General features: G+C 40.6%; 3 protein-coding genes across 3 annotated transcripts; 2 read left to right on the top strand and 1 right to left on the bottom strand.

Moving 5' to 3' along the window:
• Positions 1 to 808: 808 nt before the first annotated feature.
• On the bottom strand, positions 809 to 10,280 carry pus10 (pseudouridine synthase 10). The gene is made up of 17 exons (XM_084932245.1): positions 10,172 to 10,280; positions 7,423 to 7,550; positions 6,878 to 7,165; positions 6,710 to 6,796; positions 5,448 to 5,482; positions 5,180 to 5,359; positions 4,858 to 4,903; positions 4,181 to 4,245; positions 4,006 to 4,091; positions 3,785 to 3,910; positions 3,458 to 3,514; positions 3,294 to 3,370; positions 2,214 to 2,269; positions 1,981 to 2,098; positions 1,744 to 1,886; positions 1,422 to 1,521; positions 809 to 1,274 (listed from the first exon to the last, which is right to left on the bottom strand). The coding sequence occupies exons 2-17, from the start codon at positions 7,546 to 7,548 to the stop codon at positions 1,236 to 1,238; spliced, it is 1,629 nt and encodes a 542-aa protein (XP_084788371.1). The 5' UTR covers positions 7,549 to 7,550; positions 10,172 to 10,280; the 3' UTR covers positions 809 to 1,235.
• A 178-nt stretch (positions 10,281 to 10,458) lies between these two features.
• Positions 10,459 to 15,484, top strand: cct4 (chaperonin containing TCP1, subunit 4 (delta)). Its single transcript, XM_084932246.1, has 13 exons — positions 10,459 to 10,789; positions 11,512 to 11,564; positions 11,646 to 11,735; positions 11,905 to 12,013; positions 12,361 to 12,625; positions 12,700 to 12,832; positions 13,100 to 13,239; positions 13,348 to 13,444; positions 13,674 to 13,784; positions 13,919 to 14,049; positions 14,443 to 14,677; positions 15,005 to 15,118; positions 15,267 to 15,484. Exons 1-13 carry the CDS (start codon positions 10,672 to 10,674, stop codon positions 15,279 to 15,281), a joined length of 1,611 nt encoding a protein of 536 aa, XP_084788372.1. The 5' UTR covers positions 10,459 to 10,671; the 3' UTR covers positions 15,282 to 15,484.
• Positions 15,485 to 15,597: 113 nt separating this feature from the next.
• Positions 15,598 to 23,763, top strand: fam161a (FAM161 centrosomal protein A). Its single transcript, XM_084932244.1, has 7 exons — positions 15,598 to 16,275; positions 17,918 to 18,186; positions 18,616 to 19,845; positions 20,084 to 20,251; positions 20,451 to 20,550; positions 22,534 to 22,673; positions 22,768 to 23,763. The coding sequence occupies exons 1-7, from the start codon at positions 16,120 to 16,122 to the stop codon at positions 23,048 to 23,050; spliced, it is 2,346 nt and encodes a 781-aa protein (XP_084788370.1). The 5' UTR covers positions 15,598 to 16,119; the 3' UTR covers positions 23,051 to 23,763.
• The last annotated feature ends 90 nt before the right edge of the window (positions 23,764 to 23,853 follow it).

Here is a 23,853-nt window from a genome sequence, read left to right on the forward strand (position 1 = left end):
ACGATGGAGGTGGATTTGAAGCAGGCCGGTACCACAGCGTGGGCCAAGGACAGGTTGAATATGTCTGAGCACTCCTGCAAGCTCCCCAGAACACGCTCTGAGAACACGCCCGGGGATGCCATCAGGGCCTGCAGCCTTGTGGACATTGATCCTGCTCAGCACCGCTCCTACATCGGTGGGGGAGAGAGTCAGAGGTTGGTGGTCTGGCGTCACGTCTGCTTTGGTTGTGGTTTCGGGGTTCCCTCGCTCAAAACGAGCATAAAAGTTGTTGAGCTCGTTGAGGAAGGAGACATCAGAGGATGCGGGGGAGGGTTTGGTGGTCCTGTAGTCTGACCTCTCCTTCAAGGTCAAAGTCTAATAATGCTACACAGAGCGATTTAAAATGATGTTTCTTACTGCCATAGCATGCACTGACAACATATAGGAGATGGAGATTCTAATTGTAACATTATTTGGACCTCTGACCTCTTCTTTAAGATCAAACTCTTTAAAAGTATGTTTTAAATTCTGCTGCCTTTGTTTGTTTTAGCAACATTTAGGAAGTGATGCAGACTGATCACCAGCATCACATCTGCATCCAAACGAACTCTCCATCAGCCACTCCAACTAAAAATATCTGTCATACTACCCTTATCTGATTTTTAATCCACTACTAATTTGGTAAGTCTGCTTAAAAAGAATAAAGAAAACAAAATCAATACAGAAAAAATATAATACAATTTAATAACATTTTTTAGGTTTTAAGAGTATAACTACATTTTACACATTAGCCTGTCTTATTTGACATTCTGCTTCAAAGAAACAAATGATAGTTTTTGATACACTTTAATTGAAAGCAAATAAGTACCAGTATGTACACAAAAATGGAAGGAGCATGTTTTTCATCTTTACATACAAACTATTTTGTCCACTTGGCCCTGAAAAAACTCAAAACAGAACAAGGGCACTATTATTTATTAAATTACTTCAGACTCAAGATTCACAGTCGATGATGTGAAGATGAAAAATAAATCCAGACAAAGCAGACTAGCCAACCGAGAGAACTGTGTGGCTATAATTTGTGTTTTCCTCTCCTCCAAACACCGTGATGGTTTCACCACAACTGTCAGAACCCGTTTGCTGACAGTTCAGCACTGTGGTCTAACAGGAATCCAGCAGCAGATGGAACCAGTGCAGTCCAAGCCGAAGCCTCTCAGAAACAGGACAAGAGCAGCGTCTGCGCGGCAGTGCAGGATTCACTCTGGCACAGGGGGAGGCCAGTCCACATCCACAGACTGAGAAGGGAAACATGTCATATTCAACAAGTAGGAATTTAGGGACATATAACATTTCCAGAAAAGACAGTGACAGTTATATTCTGTATGATATTCAATATGTTTGCTTTTTTTATTATTTGTTTTACAGATGTGACTTTCTCCCACCTCCACATCCAGTTCCAGGATGTCTGTGTCAGTCTTCAGCAGCTGGCACAGGTTGGGATTCGTTCGGCCGAAGTCTCCGTGGACAAACTCTTTGATGTAACTGTTGCGGAGCATTAAGGAGCTTTTTTGTCTCACTGCAGGTTTCAGATAAAATTCAGGGTAAAGTGTTTTATCAGACAGACGTGATTTGGAGTGACGGTTTCACATGTGACCCTGTTTGCTATTAGCTTATCGTTTCGGTGTTCTTTCAATTAACAACAGACTGACTGGTGCAATGTTATAATTCATCATCGCACAGATGTGCCATTTAAAGTGAGGATACGTCCCGGCCTGCGTCTTCAATCTTAGGTAGAAATGATGAGAGTCCAGGAAGCGAGTGCTCATGCTGTGGATGGCTCGCTGTCGGACAGCCAGCGCCCGTCGATGCAGAACCCTCAAAGGGGTCTTCTGGTCCAGAGTCAGATCCTGATGAGACACACAACAGTCACACTGCTGATTCTTGATGTTTGAGTGTTAAAACACTCCAATTTCAACAGGTTGTGAATTAGACCAACTAGACCTTGATGTCATCAATAAAAGAGATGTCTTCTCTCTGGATGGGTTTCTGGGTCCACACGAGAGCTGTATATGACTTGGTCTTCTCCTCCTCTCCCTCCTTCATGCGACTCATAGCCTCTCTGCAATTTAACAGACAGCAAACATGGACTACTTTCTTAGTCTTTCACATATGTTGGAGATTTCACTGTACAAATGCAGTTTTCCCAAGAATGAGTCATTTTCGGATTTTCTCACCTGGTAACAATCTGCAGGTCTCTCACTTTGATTTTGTCTGACGACTGGTTAATGGTCTAAGAACAAAACAAAAATAATATCAGCAGGTCTAAAGTCTTTGCATCAGTGAACGTACATTTCTGTCAGCTTAACTTTGAAACAAGCATTTTTTAGGCGGCTGAAAAAAAGGATCTGCCAATTGCCCAAAACTGCAAATTTACAAACTCCCATGTTAAAATGCTAAAATTTACACTGTGGTGCAAAAAACATATTTTCCCTTTACAACCTTGTGTATGGATGAAATGTATGGATTCCAAATGCCTTTAATATCTAATCCATCTGAATTTATTATTGATTTCTATAGTTGTGTGGTGGCTAAGATTGACAGGTGTGGTAAACCCAGGTAGCTATAACTGATCTGATAGGTCTTACCACCACTGATTGATTGATTGAACTGACCCCCTCTGCTAGGTTTTTGCTGTGTGGTACAGCCTGTCCAACAGGTTTGCACTTCTGTTTTGTTTTGGTACCTTAAGTTCCATATTTTTCCTATTGCATAGTGCTAATTAAAGGGTCGCATGAGCAAGCAATAATCAAGCTTGCTAGCAACAACGCTAATCCAAATAAGCTCACTTCTTGCTCCAAATCCTAACATGGCAACCTCCACAGAGTTAATGTCAACTCTTCAAAATGCCAAAACCAATACCTGATGTTAAGGTGTCCATGTCCATCTTTTATTACAGTTTATGCTCTAAAGAAAAAAGTACTATGCAATAAAGTCAGTTCTTATATACAACTTTAACATATTTCAAATCAAATGCAGGGACTAAATCAGTTTAACAAAATGCTAAACAACGAAAGAAAATAACTGTGTTTTAAGATGTTCTTGGCTGAAGTAAAATATTACAAATTAAAATAATTAAGTCATGAGGAGGGAGAACAGATTCCCAGGGATTGAATTCAAATATTTTCAGTCACTGCAACATTTCTCATAATGTAAAACAGGCTTAATAAGGAAAATCTTATATTGCTGCTGAGACCTTCTGTTCAGCAACTAAGTGATTGCAGAATAATGGATGGAGTGAAAGGACACATCTGTACCTCCTGGAGCTGCTTCATCTGCTCTTTGCTGAATCTGGATTTGTGAGGATTCAGCAGCTCCATCGCAAATGGACGTCCTGCCAAATCGAACCAATGAACCCAATAAAATAAACAGTTCTTCAATCTTCACAACTGACAAAATCTTAAAGTTTCAAAAATCCTACCATTCCCAAGAGTCCTGACATCCACATCCTCTCTGCCAGATGAAGAGAAATTAAAACCTGCAACCCCGAAAACAGAGAATGATTTTATTCTACGGCAAGTCACGTGTCATGTGCTGAAAAAAAACCCAGTAATAATATAAATAAACATGAATAAATGTACAGTAGTTATTACATAGTTTAAAATCTGCTCACTGAAAAAGTGTCGCAAAATCTCTGGTTTTAAAAGTCAAGTTGGCTCACGTTTAAAATGAACCTGCTCCCAAACTAAACCAAAACACCCCCCAAAAACTGTGCTTGTCTTCATTTAAGCTGTGATTGTGGTCTCACCATCTGCTCTAAAGGCAGAGAGGATAGGCGCCGCGATCAACTCCTCCACTGAAGACTCCATCCTCCTCTCTCCATCGATCACCCAGGGAGTTTGAGGCAGACTGCGACAGAACTTGTTGTATCTCCCTAAACATCACGAGGAGACATCATTATGCTATTTATTATGCTGTCAGTTTTAGACAACAACATTTCAAACAGATGTTCTTAATGTCCTACGTCACCTGCCACAAACACAGACACGTGCAGACACTGGACCTCCTGAGGGCTGCAACTGCTGGTAGGCTGCGTTGGAGGACAGGGGTAGTGCCTGGAGAAAGGAAATGAAGGAATAAAAGATGTCATTTCAAAATCATTCCATAGAACTTTTTACTCGTTAAAGATGAAGGGGATCCTTACTTCAAAAATTTGGCATCGGGTATTTTTTCCAGAGCTTTGACCACCGCCATCCGAGTAAACACAGACTGCAGAGAGAAGATACAGATTCACACGGGGGCAGGGATAGCTCGGTAGGTAGAGTGGTGGCCCCGTGATCGGAAGGTCAGGGGTTCGAATCCACTAAACCAGCGGTCCCAACCCCCGGGCCTTGGACCGGTACTGGTCCGTGAGTCGTTTGGTACCGGGCCGCAAGAGTTGAGGCTCAGGTGTGAAATGTATGGTTTTCAGCGTTATTTTGTTATCGTTAAGTCTGTTTTCCTGGGTCTTTTCAGGTGTGTTATGAATAAATCTTCTTTTTTCGGTACCGGTACTAGTTTTATTTTTTTGTATTTATCCGCGACACCTTGAAGGCCAGTCCGTGAAAATATTGTCAGGCATAAACCGGTCCATGGCGCAACAAAGGTTGGGGATCGCTGCACTAAACGGCTACCCTGAGGTACCCCTGAGCAAAGTACCGTCCCTACACACGGCGCCCACTGCTTCGTTGAGTGAATGGGTTAAATGCAGAGAGGAATTTCCCCACAGGGATCAATAAAGTATACATTATTATTATTATTATTATTACTGGACTTTCAATTAAATTATAAAGACAAACTAGTCGTCCTGATTATTTTGAAGGATAAACTCTGCTTCCTCACCTGTTTGTTCTTGGTGGGCTTGAAGCAGTCAGGACATGTTGCAGCTCTGTAAAAAGGACATTGTTTAACCCATAAATCTATTACATTTCAAAACTTAGAGCACATCTTGTTCCTGTTTTAATCTAAAATCAGTTTAGCTTTTGAAATTCAGGGAATTTGTGAATCCTAATGGATTTTTCTAAATTAAATGGATATGTCTTAATTATTACTGGTCATTTTTTATGTAGCAATTCAGAAATATTTCCTTTCCCCTCCAACTTCATGTTCTTCATCAAGAGCTGTTTCAGAAATTTTATGTGATCTTGAAGAGTTTAGGACTCACAGGAAGTGGCAGTCAGCGTCTGTCTCTGAATGAGTGAACTCCACGCTGACCTCAAACGGGCTGACCTTGGTAACCACAGCAATGCCCCCCAGCTCCTTGGTAACCATGCCCTGCATGATCCACTTGAAGGCCTCCTTGACCTGGATGACATCGTCCTTGTTGAGCACTAAGCCCTTTTCTCTGAAAATATTAAATTAAACATCTGATTCCTTGTGACTCTTGACTGTACATCAACTGATGTTCAAAACGTAGGCGACAAATACTTTACCTCACTTCCTTCTTCACGTAGAGCCAACAGGAGTGCTGCAGTATTTTAAAAGAAATTGTCATAAACAGTGCGCAGATTTGTTACATAAGCAATAAATACAAATGAACATCCAGTGAAAATATTACAGATATGTATGAATGCCTGGAAAATGAACTTATAACGTGAAAAACTGTGAAGTACCAAATGGACGATATTGCGAGTACCAAGACATCCATCTCAATTACCCAAAACTCAAAGGACACAGAAAAAAAATTCAGTTGAATTCAATGCATTTCATTTAATTATGAGTCATGAAACCACAAAGGTTAGAATGTTGACATCAAAAATGCCTTAAGTAATGGTTGTTTCAAATTAACTTGTGCTGGGAAGTCAACACTGTCACATTTCTTCACCTCGTCTCCTACGTCAATCACACATCAATGATCTCACCCATTCTGCCTATTTCCATCTATGCAAAATTAACCCTTTTCTATCAATCCTTGTTCATAGTCTTGTTACCTCCTGCACTGACTATTGTAATTATCTCTACAATGGTCTCCCTCCAAAATCCCTCCATAAGCTTCAACTGGTTTAAAACTGCTGCCTGCATTATTACCAGAACCCCTCCTACCAGCACATCACTCCTGTCCTTCAGGAACTTCACTGGCTCCCTGTGACATTCCAAATAGTATTCAACCTTCTTCTGTTCACCTTCAAGGCCCTTCATAACATTGCTTACCTTTCTGACCTATTAAGCACTACCTGCCCACTCACTTTGATCTTCCTCTGCACTTGCTGTGCCTTCTTTCCGCCTCAGCACCATGGGAAGCAGAGCCTTCATCTGCTCTGGTCCCAGCCTGTGGAACTCTCTACCCCGGATATAAGAAACATTGATTCTCTGTTCAAGTTTGCTTATTCACTGTGAACTTATTGTGTATTTTATATTGTTCTTTGTTCTGTCTTTGTTCTATTATGTGTTTTTACTCTACTGTTAAGTGTCCTTGGGTGTCTTGAACGGCGCATTTAAATAAAATGTGTTATCAATATTATTATTGACCATTATTACTACACCTAACCCTTAGCCTAACTCTAACCATAACCTAATTGTAACCCTGACACTAAAACCACATTTTAAGTCTAAAAAAATGCCTTCAAACTCGTGGGGACGAGCATTTTATCCTCATAATTGACTTTTGGTCCCCACAAGTATAGTACCATTCCAATTTTTGGTCCTCACAAAATATGTAAGCATGGTTCATACACACACACATGACCATACTGACCTCGCGGACACAGAGCTGAGCGGGCAGAGACACAGACAGCACCAGTGTGTCAAACTCGTAGTTTCCTGCCTTCACTGCCTCTGCTATCTGTGAACACACACCAGAAACAGCAGTTTAACACTGACGGCAGTGTAAATGGAAACAGTGAATACTGTCGAGCGCACACACCTTTATCGCCTGGGTTGTACCACATAGTTCCTGCAGGATTCCCAAACACACCACACATACACGCGAGTCCCCATCCTTTGATTTGACCACAGCGGCTGCCTCTTCTTCTGATTGAACATCAGTTATACTGGTCTCCAGTTTTGCTCTTTTATTGGGAGGGTCTTCAGATGTTTCTGATTCTGCAGCATCTTTGGACTTGTAATCATCTCTGGAGTCTAGAGCTACTGAATCTTGACATTTATCATTTTCTGTATCATTGATGAAAATTTGAAGTTCTTTAAGTGTTTCCTGTGTAAGGTCGAAGAAAATGCAATTAGAACTTTCATGTATTTTGACATATTTACTAATGCAACTGACGAAATCTGTAGAATACGACAACGAGAGCATACATTTCCCAAACAAGAAGATAAGTATTCACAATCTTTTCTTCCTTGTAACTGTCTGCATGAGCTACGATACAAACAAACCAACAAATAATTTCTAAACAAAATGACGATTAAAGAATATAGCAGGTATAAAAGCGCCGTCTGCAGCATGAGCTTCACCTCTGGTTGCTTCCGGTAGGCCGCCTGCACACTCACGCAGCAGAATCTGAGGACACAGCGAGCGCAGCAGCCAGCTGACAGCAACTTCTGGATGATTGGTTTATCCTTCTCCTTCAGGGGCAGCATGACTGCAGAGTCCAAAAGGAGAACCATGAACATTTCGGCATGATAAATGGCTATTCTGTCTTAAAATGTTGCAGACGTTAACTGCCTTTTGTAAAGACTGTGCGTTTACAATAACTGTGTGTTATTTATTACAAGTCCCAAAAAGTTGATTGTGTTCATCTGGACGTAGCGTTTTCAGTGGCAGAAATGTTTCATTACTCATCCAAGTGACTTCTTCAGTCTCAGCTGACTGCAGGTTTCCCCAACCTTATAAACAGTGCATTTGCACAATGATTGAAAACTGCATGAACAATGGGCTGGGAGCTCCTTGATCATTTTTTATGCAAACTGTCATAACCATTGATCAACAACCACTGATCAAAGACCATGAGTACCATCATAGAGAGTTGGAGAATGACTGCAATCACAGCATTGTAAGATGGTGACAGATGTACCCTTAGTCCCCCTCCTCTATTCAGAGATGGTCTTTCCCTTTTCACATAAATGGCCTCCTTGACTCCGCACTCAAACCAGCGTTCCTCCCTGTGTACGTCCTCATCATTGAAAGAGTGTCCACTGGCCTGTAGGTGTAAATAGACTGCAGAGTCCTGGCCTGACGAGGTGGCTTTTCTGTGTTGTGCCATCCTCTTAGCCAGAGGTTGTTTGGTTTCCCCGATGTATAAATCACAGGAATCCTCCTGGCACTTAACAGCGTACACTATGTTACTCTGTTTGTGTCGGGGGACACGATCCTTGGGGTGGACCAATTTTTGGCGCTGTGTGATTTGGGGGTTTAAAAGCCACAGAGATGCAGTGCTGAGAAGAAATGCATCTCAGCTGTTAGAATAGAATAATCCTTTAATTGTCCCACAAGGGGAAATTTGGGCCGTTCCGATACGCCCTGACACATAAGGGATCACTAAGGGTTTTTGCTTAGGCAACAGTTGTCCTTCTCTCCTGGATCAGCTGGAGCTTTCTTTAGGTGCCATCCCAGCTTTGACAAATGTCCAGCTGGGATAACCACATTTACTCAGGGCCTTCTTGATATGATGTGATGCTCTTCTGTTTCTCCCACTGAAAACGTTACATCCAGATGAACAGAATCAACTTTTGGGATTTACTCACCTGGATGATTGAGCATGTGTCAAGATATTTATTATAAGGTGTATTAAAAAAAAGAAAGAAAGTAAGACAGAAAAAACTGCATGAAAAACCACATGAAAATACTCTTATTTAATAAGCATGCATATATCTAACTGTGGTTAAAACACCATCTATCCAGGCTGGAGCCCATCTGAGCTACCATAGGGCGAGAGGCTGGTACACTCTGGACAGGTCACCAGCCTGATGCAGGTTTAACAGAGACACAGACAACCATTAACACCCCCACATTCACACCTACAGCTGGATGTCAGACTGTGGGAAAAAGCTGGAGTACCCGGAGAGAAACCACGCAAACAAGGGAGAACATCGAAACTCCTGGTTATGGTTAAAACACACAGTTTCCAGTTAGATAATAAACTGATTAATTTTACTTTTACTGTAAGTACTATGAGTTTTTTTCCCCACCATTTGGACATTTTCATATTTTGTTTTAGAGAAGTATTTTGTCTGGCATATTTTGACACACAAAAAGGCAACACAGCTTTTGCTCCAGGAAGTGGGAGAACGGCTGTCTGTCACTGCCTGGGTTCATTAACAGCGCTTCTCTTACAGAGCATAAACGTGCAGATCTGTGACTGTTGTTCAGTCTGTAGAGAGCCATTACACAGCTGTTCTCAGACCTAGTGCTCTAAATATTTGTGCAGTCATGTTCCTGTTTGTTATACGTATTTTTGTCAGAGATAGTGTAAAAAAAAAAAAAAAAAAAAAGTAAAAAAGAAAAAAGAAAAAAGACACATTAAACGCCCCCACCCCCAAATCTCAGAGAGAGCACGTGTGAGCGTCTGAACAGATACTCAAACCAGCAGTTTCCATCTCACCAGATCCCACAGCAAATATGTTTAAGGAAGCGTTAACCATCTTCCCAGAGTGCACTGATCCTAGCTTTGTAACGTGCTGCCCAAAAGTCTTGAGCCACTCCTAAATCTCTGTATAGTTTGTACCCAAGGCGCAAGAACGTCTTGTAATTTTTAAAATGATCTCGAGAAATAGTTATTCAGTTATTTTCTGAAGGGCTTTCAAGGTGTTTCTTTGGGCAGTGGCTGCTTTTACTCGCATTTTTAGTCCAGCCTTTGAACCTAACCACATTCACACAATGTTTATTTGCTAAGCTACTTAACACGGATCTATTAAATATTCCCAACTCAACGGGTGAACCAGTGCTATGTCTACACATAACAAACAACAAAACAAAAAATCGAAACCAACAATAAAAAGTTTTACATCTTAAAATAACCATAAACTATTAATTATAAGAATTTTGTGCCATCGGAAGACTGAGATTGTGTAAAAAAAATAAAAATAAAAAACAAAAAAAACGACTGTTGCAGCTAATCATCTTAAACACGCCTGTGCAATCCAACAACTGCAGCTCCAGCACGGCTCACTTCAATTTTCTGATACTCTAAGCTAGCTAACAAGTTTTAATAATCTACAGACAATCTACACAATCTCTTATGGGTGACAGCAGAATTAAATTTACCTGACAGAACAGTGTTTTTTATGAACAGTGATGATCAGTTATTCGTAAGGCACGTTCGTCAATAGAGGGTCCCTTTCCTGTAGTCTGAGCCCTTCCAGACAAAACTAATCAAAAGAGGAGAAGCTTCAGGATAAATTTTTGCCTCTCGCAACAAGACGAGGGCTAAACTTAAGTTCATAGGTGATAGCAAATGCTATTGATATGACATGGTTAAAATGTTGTTTTAATAAATTACAGAAAACCCTAATCAATAATTTCTGGGTTCTCTATACTCAATCTTTACTGTCTGCAAACGTCATCTCCAAGCGCCGGGTAATTTGACAGCCGGGTCCTTCCTTCTTCTGCAGCACCCGGCGATCTGGAAGCTTCTAACTAGGGAGCTGGTATCGGCTCCTTAATCTGAGTCCATCCGAAGCCGAACTGTGGTGTTTCAGCGCCGGAGTTCATTAGTCTGACTCTGAAGACTCCCCTTAACATTTCCCATCGATTATAAAGTCAAGATGCCTGAAGCGATGGCAGCAACGAAGGCTTCCAACGGAGGCAAAAACAAAGGAGGGGCGTATGTGGACCGCGACAAACCGGCGCAGATTCGCTATAGTAACATTTCTGCTGCCAAAGGTATTTTGATATAATCATAGTTATATACAAGCAGCTAATATGGGACTCAGGGTTTGTACAGCAACCTGCTCTGCTTGTTTGCTGGGCACCGTTATTCCTGGTCCTATAGACGGTACCTTCCGCCTAGTCCAAATCTCATTCATTATAGTTACACTCAGGTTGACGGCGTTTCTTTGCTATATAAATACAATACAGCGGCCATAACAGATAATGGTCAGTTAATAGTTTACAAGAATCCAACATCTTTATCTAATGTTGAATAAACCATTATGGTTGCTTGTATTACTTTTTCCAGATTAGTTAAAAGAAACAAAATAATACATGAATAATAATAATAATAATTTGAGGGTTTAATTAAAAAACAAAAAAAGAGCACTACTGAGCACTTGCTACAGGATGCTAATGATTCAGCACAATCTCTTCATTGTTGGGTTGTAATGCTGCTGAGCTGTCAGCTGAACTAGATTACACATTTTTGTAGTTTCCAGTAAGATCCCTTTGATTTTAATAGGTAATGTACAACATAGAGGTTCCTGCTATATCAATGATATTGCTACTGAAATGTTTTCATTAGTTCATAAACATGAATATGCTGTGCTTACTAAGAAGAAGCTTGGATATTAGTCCTCACTTCTGTTTTCTAAAATGCAAGACAAGATGAGTGGAATTTGCTTGACTTGGTTATTACCTGTGTTCTCATCCATCCCTTTGTTGTTTGTTAGCTGTTGCAGATGCCATCAGAACAAGCCTGGGCCCCAAAGGCATGGACAAGATGGTCAGTGAACAGATTTGATGGCTTTACCCAGGTCCCTCATCACACCTGTATCTAAGCGATGGCTGTTGTTTTTGGTTTCAGATCCAGGATGAGAAGGGTGATGTAACCATTACCAATGATGGGGCCACCATCCTGAAGCAGATGCAGGTGCTCCACCCTGCTGCTAAAATGGTACGTTACAGCAGCCTGCACAGAAGCTTTGCAACTAAAACTGACCTATGAGTGCTCCCTTTCTAAGTATAATTTTAAGCTTCGTTAAAATTTTCCTTCAACAGTTTACACCAAACACTGTTGTTAATTCGGCGATTAACTCATATGGCCTGAACCAAATGTGTTTCAGCTGGTGGAACTGTCCAAAGCCCAAGACATTGAGGCTGGTGATGGCACCACCTCTGTGGTGGTGATAGCTGGAGCGCTGCTGGATGCCTGCTCCAAGCTGCTGCAGAAAGGTGAGTGCTTTAGGGGATTGAAAAATCGAAAAAGTGATGCTACAGTAATTTTTTTCTCTTTTTTTAAGAGTAATAGTAGAATTATTTCCATCTTTTTTTGTATCTTGTAGTTTGTTTTTATGTGCATTTTAAATTCACGCACTGGACATGGAGTGTAGAAATGTTGACTCCCTTTACTTTGCAAGGCTTATTTTGCACAGTAGATGAACTTAAGATGGCACTAAAGCCCAATACAAGATAAATAAGGATCATTTTTGAGCTGTGTATCTGGAAAAGTTGAAGAATAACAATATGAACCTTTAATTGAGCACAATTGAGCCCGTTTAATTACTTGTCTCACCTGCCAGGTATCCACCCCACCATCATTTCGGAGTCGTTCCAAAAGGCAGTCGATAAGGGCGTGGAGGTGCTAACGGGCATGAGCCAGCCAGTGCAGCTGAGTGACCGTGAGACGCTGCTCAACAGTGCCACCACGTCACTGTGCTCCAAGGTGGTGTCACAGTATTCAAACCTGCTGGCACCCATGAGTGTGGATGCTGTTATGCGAGTCATTGACCCAGCCACAGCCACTAGTGTCGACCTACAGGACATCAAAATCATCAAGAAGCTTGGGTGAGTGTTTTTGTTTGTTTGTTTTTCTACTGATTTTTGCTAGGCTTAATCACATGTGTGTGTTGTGTGTTTAGAGGCACCATTGATGACTGTGAGCTGATAGACGGCCTTGTGCTGACCCAGAGAGTTGCCAACACTGGTGTGACCCGAGTGGAAAAGGCCAAAATTGGCCTTATTCAGTTCTGTCTGTCCCCTCCCAAGACTGATGTGAGTCGCTTGATGAATATCTGCTGACAAGGAAACCCTTTCCGCCTTATTTTTTATGCTCAGCTTCAGATTGTAACAGTGAACTGCTGCTACAGTTTTGACTGCTTCAACTGCTATCGTTGCTCCTTTTCCAGTCATATAGAAGAGAAGACATTGTTTTCAGTATATATAAAACACTGTCAGTGCTGTGCTTGTGAACCATTATGTATTCCTTCAGGAAAAGCCTTCTTTTTCTGACCTTCTGTTGGGTTTTTGTGGGGCATGTAGATGGACAACCAGATCGTGGTGTCAGACTACGCCCAAATGGACCGCGTGTTGCGGGAGGAGCGTGCTTACATCCTCAACTTGGTAAAACAGATCAAGAAGGCTGGCTGCAACGTGCTGCTCATCCAGAAATCCATCCTCAGGTATGCAGGGAGCGAAGGACACGAGAAAAACACACTCTGCTATGCATTTCAGTCTTCTTCTGATACACGAAACATCTGTCACACTAACAACTAATTGTCATGTAACAGAGATGCTCTTAGTGACCTCGCCCTGCACTTCCTCAACAAAATGAAGATCATGGTGGTGAAGGAGATTGAGAGAGAGGATATTGAGTTCATTTGCAAGGTTAGTATTGTCAAATGAACCACGGCTTCTCTGTTTTTCACACAGTATTTAATGGACATATATAGATCTACATCACATTTGGCAGCACTTTATACTTTTTAAAATTTTATAGTAAACTAATCATCAGTTAACAAGATTTGTACACTTTTAACTTGTGAGCAAGTATTTAGTTTTGACAACTGTGTTTAGCATTGCACACCATTTAACTGAAGCCCCACCCCTTCTTTAGACTATTGGCACCAAGCCCATCGCCCACATCGACCACTTCACTCCAGAGATGCTTGGCACTGCAGAGCTTGCAGAGGAAGTCAATCTGGATGGGTCCGGCAAACTAGTCAAGGTACAGTTGAGTCTTCGCTCAGAGAAACTCAGTTGATTTTTTTTTTTTGAGTTAAAGGACACAGAATGTCTCACTTGCAGCTGAGGAAAAAATGAGCTGAAACAACTCTGTGCCTCGCTTGCCACTTTTTGCAGATCACAGGCTGCACGAGCCCTGGGAAGACGGTGAGCATTGTGGTGCGCGGCTCCAACAAGCTTGTGATTGAGGAGGCAGAGCGCTCCATCCATGATGCTCTGTGTGTCATCCGCTGCCTGGTCAAGAAGAGGTCAGTCAGTTATTTCTGAAGAGTAAATTTCATTGTTAAAAAAATTCTTAACGAACCTGAAAACATACCCCTCCATGCTGGCTCACATGGCAAAGTTGGACTGTTCAAGAACACCTTTAGATACAGTTACAGGTACGATTGCCCTCTGACAAAGGCGCTTTTGCACTGACTCATCCTGCAGGAGCGTAACAAACAGAGGAACAGTATTTAGGAAAGCTCGCCATTATTTTCGTAATGGGTTGCTTCAGCAACTTTGATGGAGAGCATTCAAACAGATGTATTCTTTTTTTGAAAACGTATTTTTGTTGTTATTATTTTATTTTGATCCTAATTTCTCTCAGTAATAGGATCAGATCCAGTGGCTTTTGCATTTTTGCCTTCTCTGTCTCTCAGGGCTCTCATTGCTGGAGGTGGTGCTCCAGAGATTGAGCTGGCTGTGCGTCTGGCAGAGTACTCACGCACACTGGCTGGCATGGAGGCCTATTGTGTGCGGGCATACGCTGATGCCCTGGAGGTGATCCCATCGACGCTCGCCGAGAATGCTGGCCTGAACCCTATCTCCACTGTGACGGAGCTCCGTAACAGACACGCACAGGGAGACAAGATGGCTGGCATCAATGTTCGCAAGGTTGATCTTTTAATTTATTAATTAATTTATTTTTTAAAGTTAGCATAGCCTGACTTTGTGGAGAAGGTACTGCTAACAGAAGTAGATATTTAAGCTACTTATCCAATAAAAATGTTCTCTAGTTGCTCTCCAATAAAACTATTGTCTTGCTTGTTTGTTTTTTGTGGGGTTTTTTTTTTTTTTTTTTAGTGCATTAATTTTCTTTTTCCTATTGAATGTCAGTGTAAAATGAATTTTGAAATGTAAACAATTAGACACAAAAGACACTTAATTTTACTCTAAGAACATTTAATTTACACACCAAACAATTTGTTGTATGTGCAACAGGGAGGGATCTCCAACATCCTTGAGGAGCTGGTGGTGCAGCCTTTACTGGTCTCCATCAGTGCACTGACACTGGCCACTGAGACGGTCCGTAGCATCCTGAAGATTGATGATGTGGTAAGACTTAATCTTTTTTTTTTTTTTTTTAACATTTAAAGTGAAATTATTTTAAGATCATTTCTTGTACACTACCTTTGGCTTTTTGCAAAATCTGAGTATATTAGATTACAGTTCAAATCAGTGGAAATGTGTTTTCTTGTTGCAGGTGAACACCCGATAGGTCTGTCCATTGAGTTTTGTCACTAAGCCTGCTCACACTGCAAGGGATCAGAGGACTCTGTTAACACCATTCTGTTCAGATTTCCACTGTAGTTGTTACGTTGCATAATTTAATAAAAAAAAAAAAAAAACTTGTTTTTTTTTTTTTTGTTGACATTCATTCCCTGTCTGTGTGATTATCTTTTAAAGCAAGTTGAACCTTTACATCTTGGCCTTTTGTCTTGTTTCTGTTAATCTGTATAATCAGCATGCCAGATACCTGTACCTGTCATATGTCTAAGTAGCAAACTTGCACACTGAAGATTACAGTTAAGAATAACAATAAATGCTAAATTTCACCACTGAATCAAATAAAAGGCATTTTTATATATCCATCACGCAAAGCAGACAAGAACATATAAGTCTCAAAAATAATCATGTAGTGTACTAGCTAATTTGTACAAGTAATCTGCATCACAGATGCAAAGTACTTAAAATTTATTTTGGGGTACTGCAATTTTGTTGTTAATGGTACTTCTGGAGGATTCATTTTTCCACATCCATAACTTATGTCATAGTGTTAATCAATACATTAAGGCAATTGCAACATTATTTTTTTGTTCAACTATTCGTGTCACAAATTCTGGTGCTTTTAATTTGTATGGAGCCCAAGGCTTTTCATTTCCTGCCACTCTCCGTCACTTCCCTCCCAACCAAGCTTCTCTGTTGCTAAGCACTTCACTTGCTACCTGGATGTGGATAGAGAGCGAGCTTGTCATCTCGTCTGAGTACTCTTACTACAAGTGATTTTGTGACGCAACTTAAAAAATAAATTTAAAAAAAGCAACATTTACAAAAACATGGCAAATGCCCACCGGAAAAACGTTTTGGTTACTTCATGTTTGAAAACGCCGGTAGACCCGCACACCAAAGCGCCGTTAGCTTCGTATGAACGCGAGAGAGTCCTGCCGTGCGTGGTTACAGGTCACGTCGACAACCGGGACTACGAGAAAGAGGTAATTTTTACTGAGTTTTAATGGTTGTGTACAGATTCCGAATATCAATTACAACACCTGCCTTTTGTTTAAAAATCCCCTAATAACCAGCCTGCCAGCTCCCTTTTACTGACATGAACCGTAGCTTTCTGGTTAATTTACAGTTAGTTAATTTAGATGTTTCCTTTTCCTCAATGGTGGAGGAAAGTCCACACAGAAAGTGAATTACTTACATGCTGGAGAAAAAATCGCAGACTAAGTCACTGTAAATACTTTAATCCTGCAAAAAAAAAAGGAATTTATTGTTCCGACAATTGTTACAATTTATTTTTAATAATAATAATAATTTAGTAATAGTAATTTAACATAGATAGACCCCCGGTCATTCTATACAGACCTTTACATTTATTGTTACTGGGATCTTTAACATATTACAATTTGAGACATTGTATTTTAAATATTAAGTTTAAACTGTCTGTCTGAACAGAGTGGAATCAGCTGTTTGTATTTAAAGTTTTTTTTCTCCATTATTATCCAGACTTTACTTTGTGAAGTAAGCCACACACTGTTTCTGATCTGGTTCCAACAGGCTGTTGACCGTTTAAGGTCAGCCTGTGTGGTGGAAGGGATTTGATCTGTTTAATTAGTTTAGCATACTATTTGTGGACTTCCATCTCAGCTACATTATCAGATGTCACATTTAGTGTATAATCCTAAAATCACTCATCTTCTGCTGTTCTTCCATCAAGGATCTTGATAATTTAGTAAAAAGTTGTGAAGGCGGACACCTGATGTAAATTGTGTGTCTGCCTGTCGTGCCTCAACATATGGTCAGTGTCGCTGCTGTGACAGCATAATAGGCTTAGTCCTGGAGGAGTGCTCAATGAGTGGTGGTTAAGCCATTATGTTTGAAGATGTAGGAACATGAAATGGATCAACGTGACAGCTTCACAATTCGTATATTTATTCCATGCAACATTTAATATACTGAATCCAAACATATATTGTTCAAAAAGTTATCTAATGATGACCTATTCTGGTCATTTCCACCTCTGTATTTTGCCTCTTGGACTCTTCTAGAATAGCTTTACCTCAGATATTACCTATTCATCTTATACTGGGACTTGATACAGCCCCTCAGTCCATCCTCTGTCTGAAACAAGCTGTTTTAGCTCCTCTCCCTAATAAGCCAGCAAACTTTCTCATGATTTGCTGCCGTTTGCAAATTGAAGAGATAAACAGCAGCTGGAAGAAGCATCTGAACCCACAGTAAAAGTGTTGGTGAGATAAGGATATCCCCTATCACTGATACACAGAGCCAAAAACAAAACGAGAATGGAAACATCTCATGTGGCTCACAGAGGTTACTTGTACATTACCTGACCTCATTATTGTTATTATGACTCATTATTAACTTTGATCATATTTAATATAAGCATCCAACACTGGAACAGCATATCCATCCATCTTCCTCCACCTATGCAAGGTTGCAGGGAGGCTGGAGCCTATCCATGTTGCCATAGGGCAAGAGGCGTGGTACACCCTGGACAGGTCACCAGTCTGTCGCAGGGCAGTGTATAAGTGCAGTGTATTTCGGTCACTTATTATATTTAGATATAAAATGGCTGCTGATTGCAGTATGAGATTGTTGTGACTATTTCAGATGGAGTATGAGGACTCAGGCTCTGATTACTGTGATGAGGACTGCGCTGGGACAGGAGGCCCTTTCATGATAAACAACTATAGAGCAGCAGGAGATCGCCTCGACCTCAGTCAAATCTTCTTCTCCAATGAGGAGTACTACAGCAAGCTGGAGGAACTAAAGAAGGCCCACCTGCACACCATGGCAGAGCTGGAGAGCATGTATCGCCAAAAGCTGCAGCTCAAGTCCATGGAGCCATTAGATATGACAGTGATGGATGGAAGGCAGAGGTGGGTGGATTTTGTTCAATATTATGTAAGGAACTAAACACTTGTTCATCGTCTTTCTGTATGTAAAGAATTTTTGGAACAACACTAAACAGACAAAAAAAAACCACAAAACATATAGTGAAGCTATGCAAATGTGAACCTGTGACCATAGTCCTTTTCTGATTAGAGAAAAGCACACAACTTTTGTATCCAACAATAAACCAGTGATATTGACACTTTTGACAATTTTAATTATGAGGCTTTTATATAGTTGTAATTTATTTGTTTAGAGTCTAGGCTGCTGACTGGACAAAATAAGCTTTGTAAAATTGTGATTGACATTTTTCACAGCATTTTCTTAAACAAAACTAATAAATTGAATAATTGGTATTATTATTGATGACTTTTATTCAAGTTTGTTTTTTCTTCTTCTATTTTTTTTTTTTTTAGACTGCCGTGGGTTCATGCTACTGCTACAGCTTCACACTGTCATTTGAGGAAGTCTCACTCTGCTGTTGAACTCAGATGGGTCTCTGGGCATTCAGACTCCTCAGATGAAGATCAAACTGCCAGCAACAATGTTGAGAAAGGCATACTGTTTTCCCCCAAAGAGCACATCAAGAATATGTGGAAGGACTTTAAGCTGTCCCCTTATCATGCCCACCTGTCCTCTGCTTCGCTGCGCAGTCTAACAAGTGACCAAAATAAACCACAAAAGAGAACAGGGCACAAGAAACAGAGGAATAAAGATAGAGAGCGGGAGCACCGGAAAGATAGACTAACCGTCCCAAAACCTTTCCAGATGACACTACGTGAGGCTGAGCAGCGAAAGCGAGGCATAAAGACACGCTCAGAGATTGAACTGGAAAACATAGAGCTGCGACGGCAACTGGAAGAACTGACAGAGTGTCAGAGAAAGTTCCGTGCCAGCCCCGTACCTGCACACATTCACCTCCCACTTTATGATGAGCTACAAGAGCGCAACGAGGAACGACGGCGAGCCATGCGAGAGCGAGAAGAGCAGCATCTCCGGACGATACAGAAGCCATTCAGCTTCCTAGAGCGGGAGCGGCTGAAGAAGGAGCAAAGACAACTACGTCACCTGCAACCATCTGATCAGGAGAAAGTGAAACCCTTCAAGGCCAAGCCTGTGCCAAAGTCTGTCTACATAGCAGCATCAGGGGAGCAGATGAAAGAGGAGCAGCTGTATCGGTCTATCAAGATACAGATAAGGGCTGAGGAGATGCTTCACAATGCTTCCATGCCTCCGAGCATGCTCAAACGACGGCTCAGTGAACGGAAGAATCGCAAAGATATCAAAGCTGGAGTCGGGGGGGGTGACGGCTTTTCACACAGGCCGCAGATAAACAAAGAGGTACCAGATTTCAATGCCAGTTATAGGCGCTTCCAGAAGCATCTGGAGAAACGAAAAGAGATAAAGCCTGCGACTGCGTGTGAACCATTTGAGCTGAGGACATCACAGATTTCCTCACACCGGGAACGGATCCTGACTGATATCGAGAAGGAGCAGAGTAGCCCTCGAACACTGCGCTGGCCATACATCAGCCCTGGGCCAACCCGGACGCCAAACTCAAGCCTCTGTTCATCCCTCTCAGGTAGCCTGGAGGTCCTCCCTGCCAAAGTCACAGATGCCACAAAAAAGCGCCATGAGGCCGTGAGGTACCACCTTAGGGCACCAAAAGCTTCCATCATTTTAGTAGAGACAGTGAATTGTCCCATTTAGACAAAGACCTCACCAGCTGTCTTCCGTGATTAAAAAGAAGGCCTCCTCCCAGCTTCCCCTGCAACCCTTATAACCAAATACACTTATATAGCTTGTTTTTGCACCCATAAGCTTAATTACCTGCACTACCTGTAAACATTCCTACATCCATGACCAAATTTTCTACCTGAATAGGAAGGTGCTGCAGCAGAGGAAGAAGGCTGAGGAGGAGGAGGAGCGGTGGAGGGAAAGGCAGATGCAAAGGGAGAAGAGGCTGCAGGGGCTAGTTCTGAAACGTGCCCAGGCCAATGACCCCCACCTAGCTCTTTCACAGACCCATCCAAACAAGCTCAAAGAGTTCAGGTATGCTGAAAACAGCGCTACTTTCACTCTAAGCTTTGCTGAGCAGGTTTTTGCAAGAAACGCTTGGTTGCAAGTTCCTATGGTCATGCAGTACATTCAAGTTGAGTTTTATATTTGTCTTTAAGTAAGGAAATGCACTTTTTTCTTTTTCCATGTTCTTTAATGAGAAAGATGATCCACTGCACTCTTATGTTTATAGGAAACAGGATCTTCAGCGCAGGAAGGAATACAAGCAGGAGATCAAAGAAATGCAGGAGAGAGTGAAGGGAAGGCCACTGTTGTTGGAGCAAGTTGCACAGGTGATTGTGTAACCACGACATAGCCACATCATATCACATCATCACCTGCATGACAAACCTGCTGTCTTTCATCTTTTACTACACCATTTGGGTTTTATCATGACGATATATGTGTCTCTAAAGATTTAAAAATGTGAGGGAAATTAGAACGAAATAGCTTTAAATTTGATGAAACAACAATTACAAAGAAGCCAAGCAGTAAATATTCATGTGCAAAATGTTAGCAGAAATCTTTTCTTGCTGGAAAGCACACAAAGCATCCATTAAATGCATTTCAACTTTTTGGTGAAATATAACTATTGTTTTTCCAGCTAACTTCACAAAAGAATTTCCCTTTGAATAAATGAAGTCCTTATCTTATCTTATCTTATCTTATCTTATCTTATCTTATCTTATCTTATCACACTCTTGTACAATCCGTGTGTCCTCTCTCTCTCTCTCTCTCCCTCCCTCTATTCTCCTCACTCCTTCATTCTACTGATAATCACACACAAACATTGTATCCAACAACAAAATAATATCACACTATGACAATCACTATGATACTTTCTCTCTCTCTCTCCCCCTCTCTTTGCTGGTTTTGGTACTTTATGTCAAATCAGTGATTTATGTCCACGATTTATGAATTAGGAAGTAATAAAAGTTAATGGCAGTCATAATTTTTATGACTATAATAAAACTATGATATTTCAGAACTCGGTAATAATCAATAATCATATGAACAAAAAATGTATGATCATAAAAATATGGTGATGAAATAGGATGATGAATAGGCTGTTTAACCTCCTAGGACCTGGTGTCCACAAATATCCTCATATGTGGCTCTCATTTTTCTTAGAAACAAAAATCAGGTAAAAAAAATATCTGGTAATTCTTTGTTTTTACATTCATTCGGTCCCAATCAGCCCAAATATCAAAGAGAAATCAAAAATGCATGCCGTGGAAGAGTTCGAGTCTTAGGAGGTTAGGATAGAAATTCAAACTGTGGAATAATTTATATTTTTGTGCTGCTATCATTTTAAACCAAAAGGTTTACTTTTTTGACCAAAAATGCCACCTTGGACCCTTATTTGGGGGACCAAATAAATGCAAAGTCTTCTTTACTGGAGGTTAAAAATGGCTCTTTGGCATTTCATTAAAAAAAAATCTGAAAGAGCAATGTTGTAAGTGGGAATACGCCTGAATGTGGTGAGGGGACCAGCAACACTGAGTTGTGGAGCAGCTGGTAAGGACTTGTGTATTTCTGCAAAGTCTGCAAAGCTGTCTTGGTTGATTTCAAAAACTCTGCATATTTAACTTGTCAGAAGGCCATAAATTCAGCTCATTAGTCAGATCAAAACCGTCCCATGGTCTCTTAGTGGCTGAAGCGAGAGCCTGCCTCTCTGAAATGACTTTATTGATGGGTCTGGGAGGAGTTCAAGATCATGGCTAGAGGTTACAGTCAGGGGGCTATTTCCGGTAGGTGAAAGTCAGGCAGGCGAGAACTTCTGGTCACTCAAAGTCGCTGGGGTTGAATGAGGGTGAAACAGCTGTTTCACAGCAATCAGGTTAAACCCGGCCTGGTTTAACACATTTTAACACACACATACACAAGTACCCAAAAACAGGGTCCTGCCAAGGTGGCATTTCTTGTCAAAAAAGTAAACTTTTTGCTTAAAATGACAGCAGCACAAAAATATGAATTATTCCACAGTTTGAATTTCTATCTCAAACAACCTATTCATCATCCTATTCCATCACCATATTTTCATGATCATATATTTTTTGTTCATATGACTATTGCTTATTACTGAGTTATATCATAAATATAATTTATCATGATTTTATGATATTTATAAAAATTGTGATTGCCATTAACTTATATTACTTTCTTTATTACTTCTTAAGTAATTAAATGTAATATGTTCTTTAAGTAGAACATATTCCTTCTTTGCAGTACATCTTTAATTATTCTAATAGTTTGAATTTGTCCTGCTATAACAGAGGAATGCCAAACAGGCTGCAGATAAACACTACACCAACACCCTGCATGGATGTGACGTGACAGAGGAGTTTATCAGCAGTAAAGCAGGCAAATTAGGATCTTCACCCAAATTGTCTCCATCCAGCGAGAGCAAGCAGAGGTAAATCTGTGACGCTTACAAACTTACTAAACTCAGTATTCTATCTGTTAATAAGTGGTTGGTACACTACTCATTATGTTCTTTTAATAATTAGTGACCTTGAGGAAGCAGACCTGGGTTATGAACCAGTTCACTATAGGAAAGTCTTCCTGGATGATGATGTGGATGATCCAGCCGAGAAGGAGGGAGGAAGAGCAGACGAGGAAAGCGACGAGGTCTCGTCTAATTACCAAGACAGTCACCACACAGAGAAGGATTGTCTTGGGGATGATTGCCATTATTCTGATGAAAGTTACCAATACTCAGACGATCACGAGAATTACTCAGAAGACAGTGAACATGCTGCTGACACTAAGGAGCAGGAGGCAGAGGACTGATATTTTAAATGTCATCATGTGTTCTTTCTTTGAGAGAGAAACCTGACTAAATTGTGAAAGGTTAATGTTTCTTTGTTATAGGACTTTCAAGCTTGAGCTGTCTTGTTTCATCAAGGGATGAAACAAGACAGCTCTGTTTCATCCCTTGAAACTCACTATTTTTTCTAGTTTTCTATCATTTTTGTGTCATGGCTGTGACAGATGTGAATGATTGCATTATGTGATTTCATTACCATACATTTAAGATAACGACTTTATTTTACTTACTAGAAAGCATAACAGTAACAGAAATGTCATGCTTGAGGAAGTAACTTCAGACACAGCCACAAGCCATTGTCACAACACGTACTTTGACTTGCCCTGTTAGGAGAACCTTGTGTTTCACTGGTCTTTTCTAGCACTCCATGATCAGAATGTGTCCTGAATTAGTACTAATAGTTCATATTTGTTGTTGTGATGTACTGCTTTAGTTCTTAACATTTTCCCACTTTTTAAGCAGTGTCTAAATTCAACTAAATCAAACTATCACTGAAAATAAACTTAATAAAGAAACAGCAAAATGTAACTTGAATGTGTGGAGTATATTCTCAGATAGTTATATTATTTAATTGTTAAATGTGCATGTTTTCTTTTAGCACGTCAAAATGTGTTATATATAAATACTTAATCAATAGCTGTCCTTTTTTGTATTGGCTTAGAATAAAAGATTTCTAGTTATGTGAAATATTTCATTGACTGGCATTCCTGGACACATGGCCTCGGTTATATCATGACGACTCGTGTAGGAAAAAAAGCCACTTACT

Source organism: Perissodus microlepis, chromosome 6 (assembly GCF_051167445.1).
Source record: "Perissodus microlepis isolate ML-2025 ecotype Zambia chromosome 6, ASM5116744v1, whole genome shotgun sequence".
NCBI lineage: Eukaryota > Metazoa > Chordata > Actinopteri > Cichliformes > Cichlidae > Perissodus > Perissodus microlepis.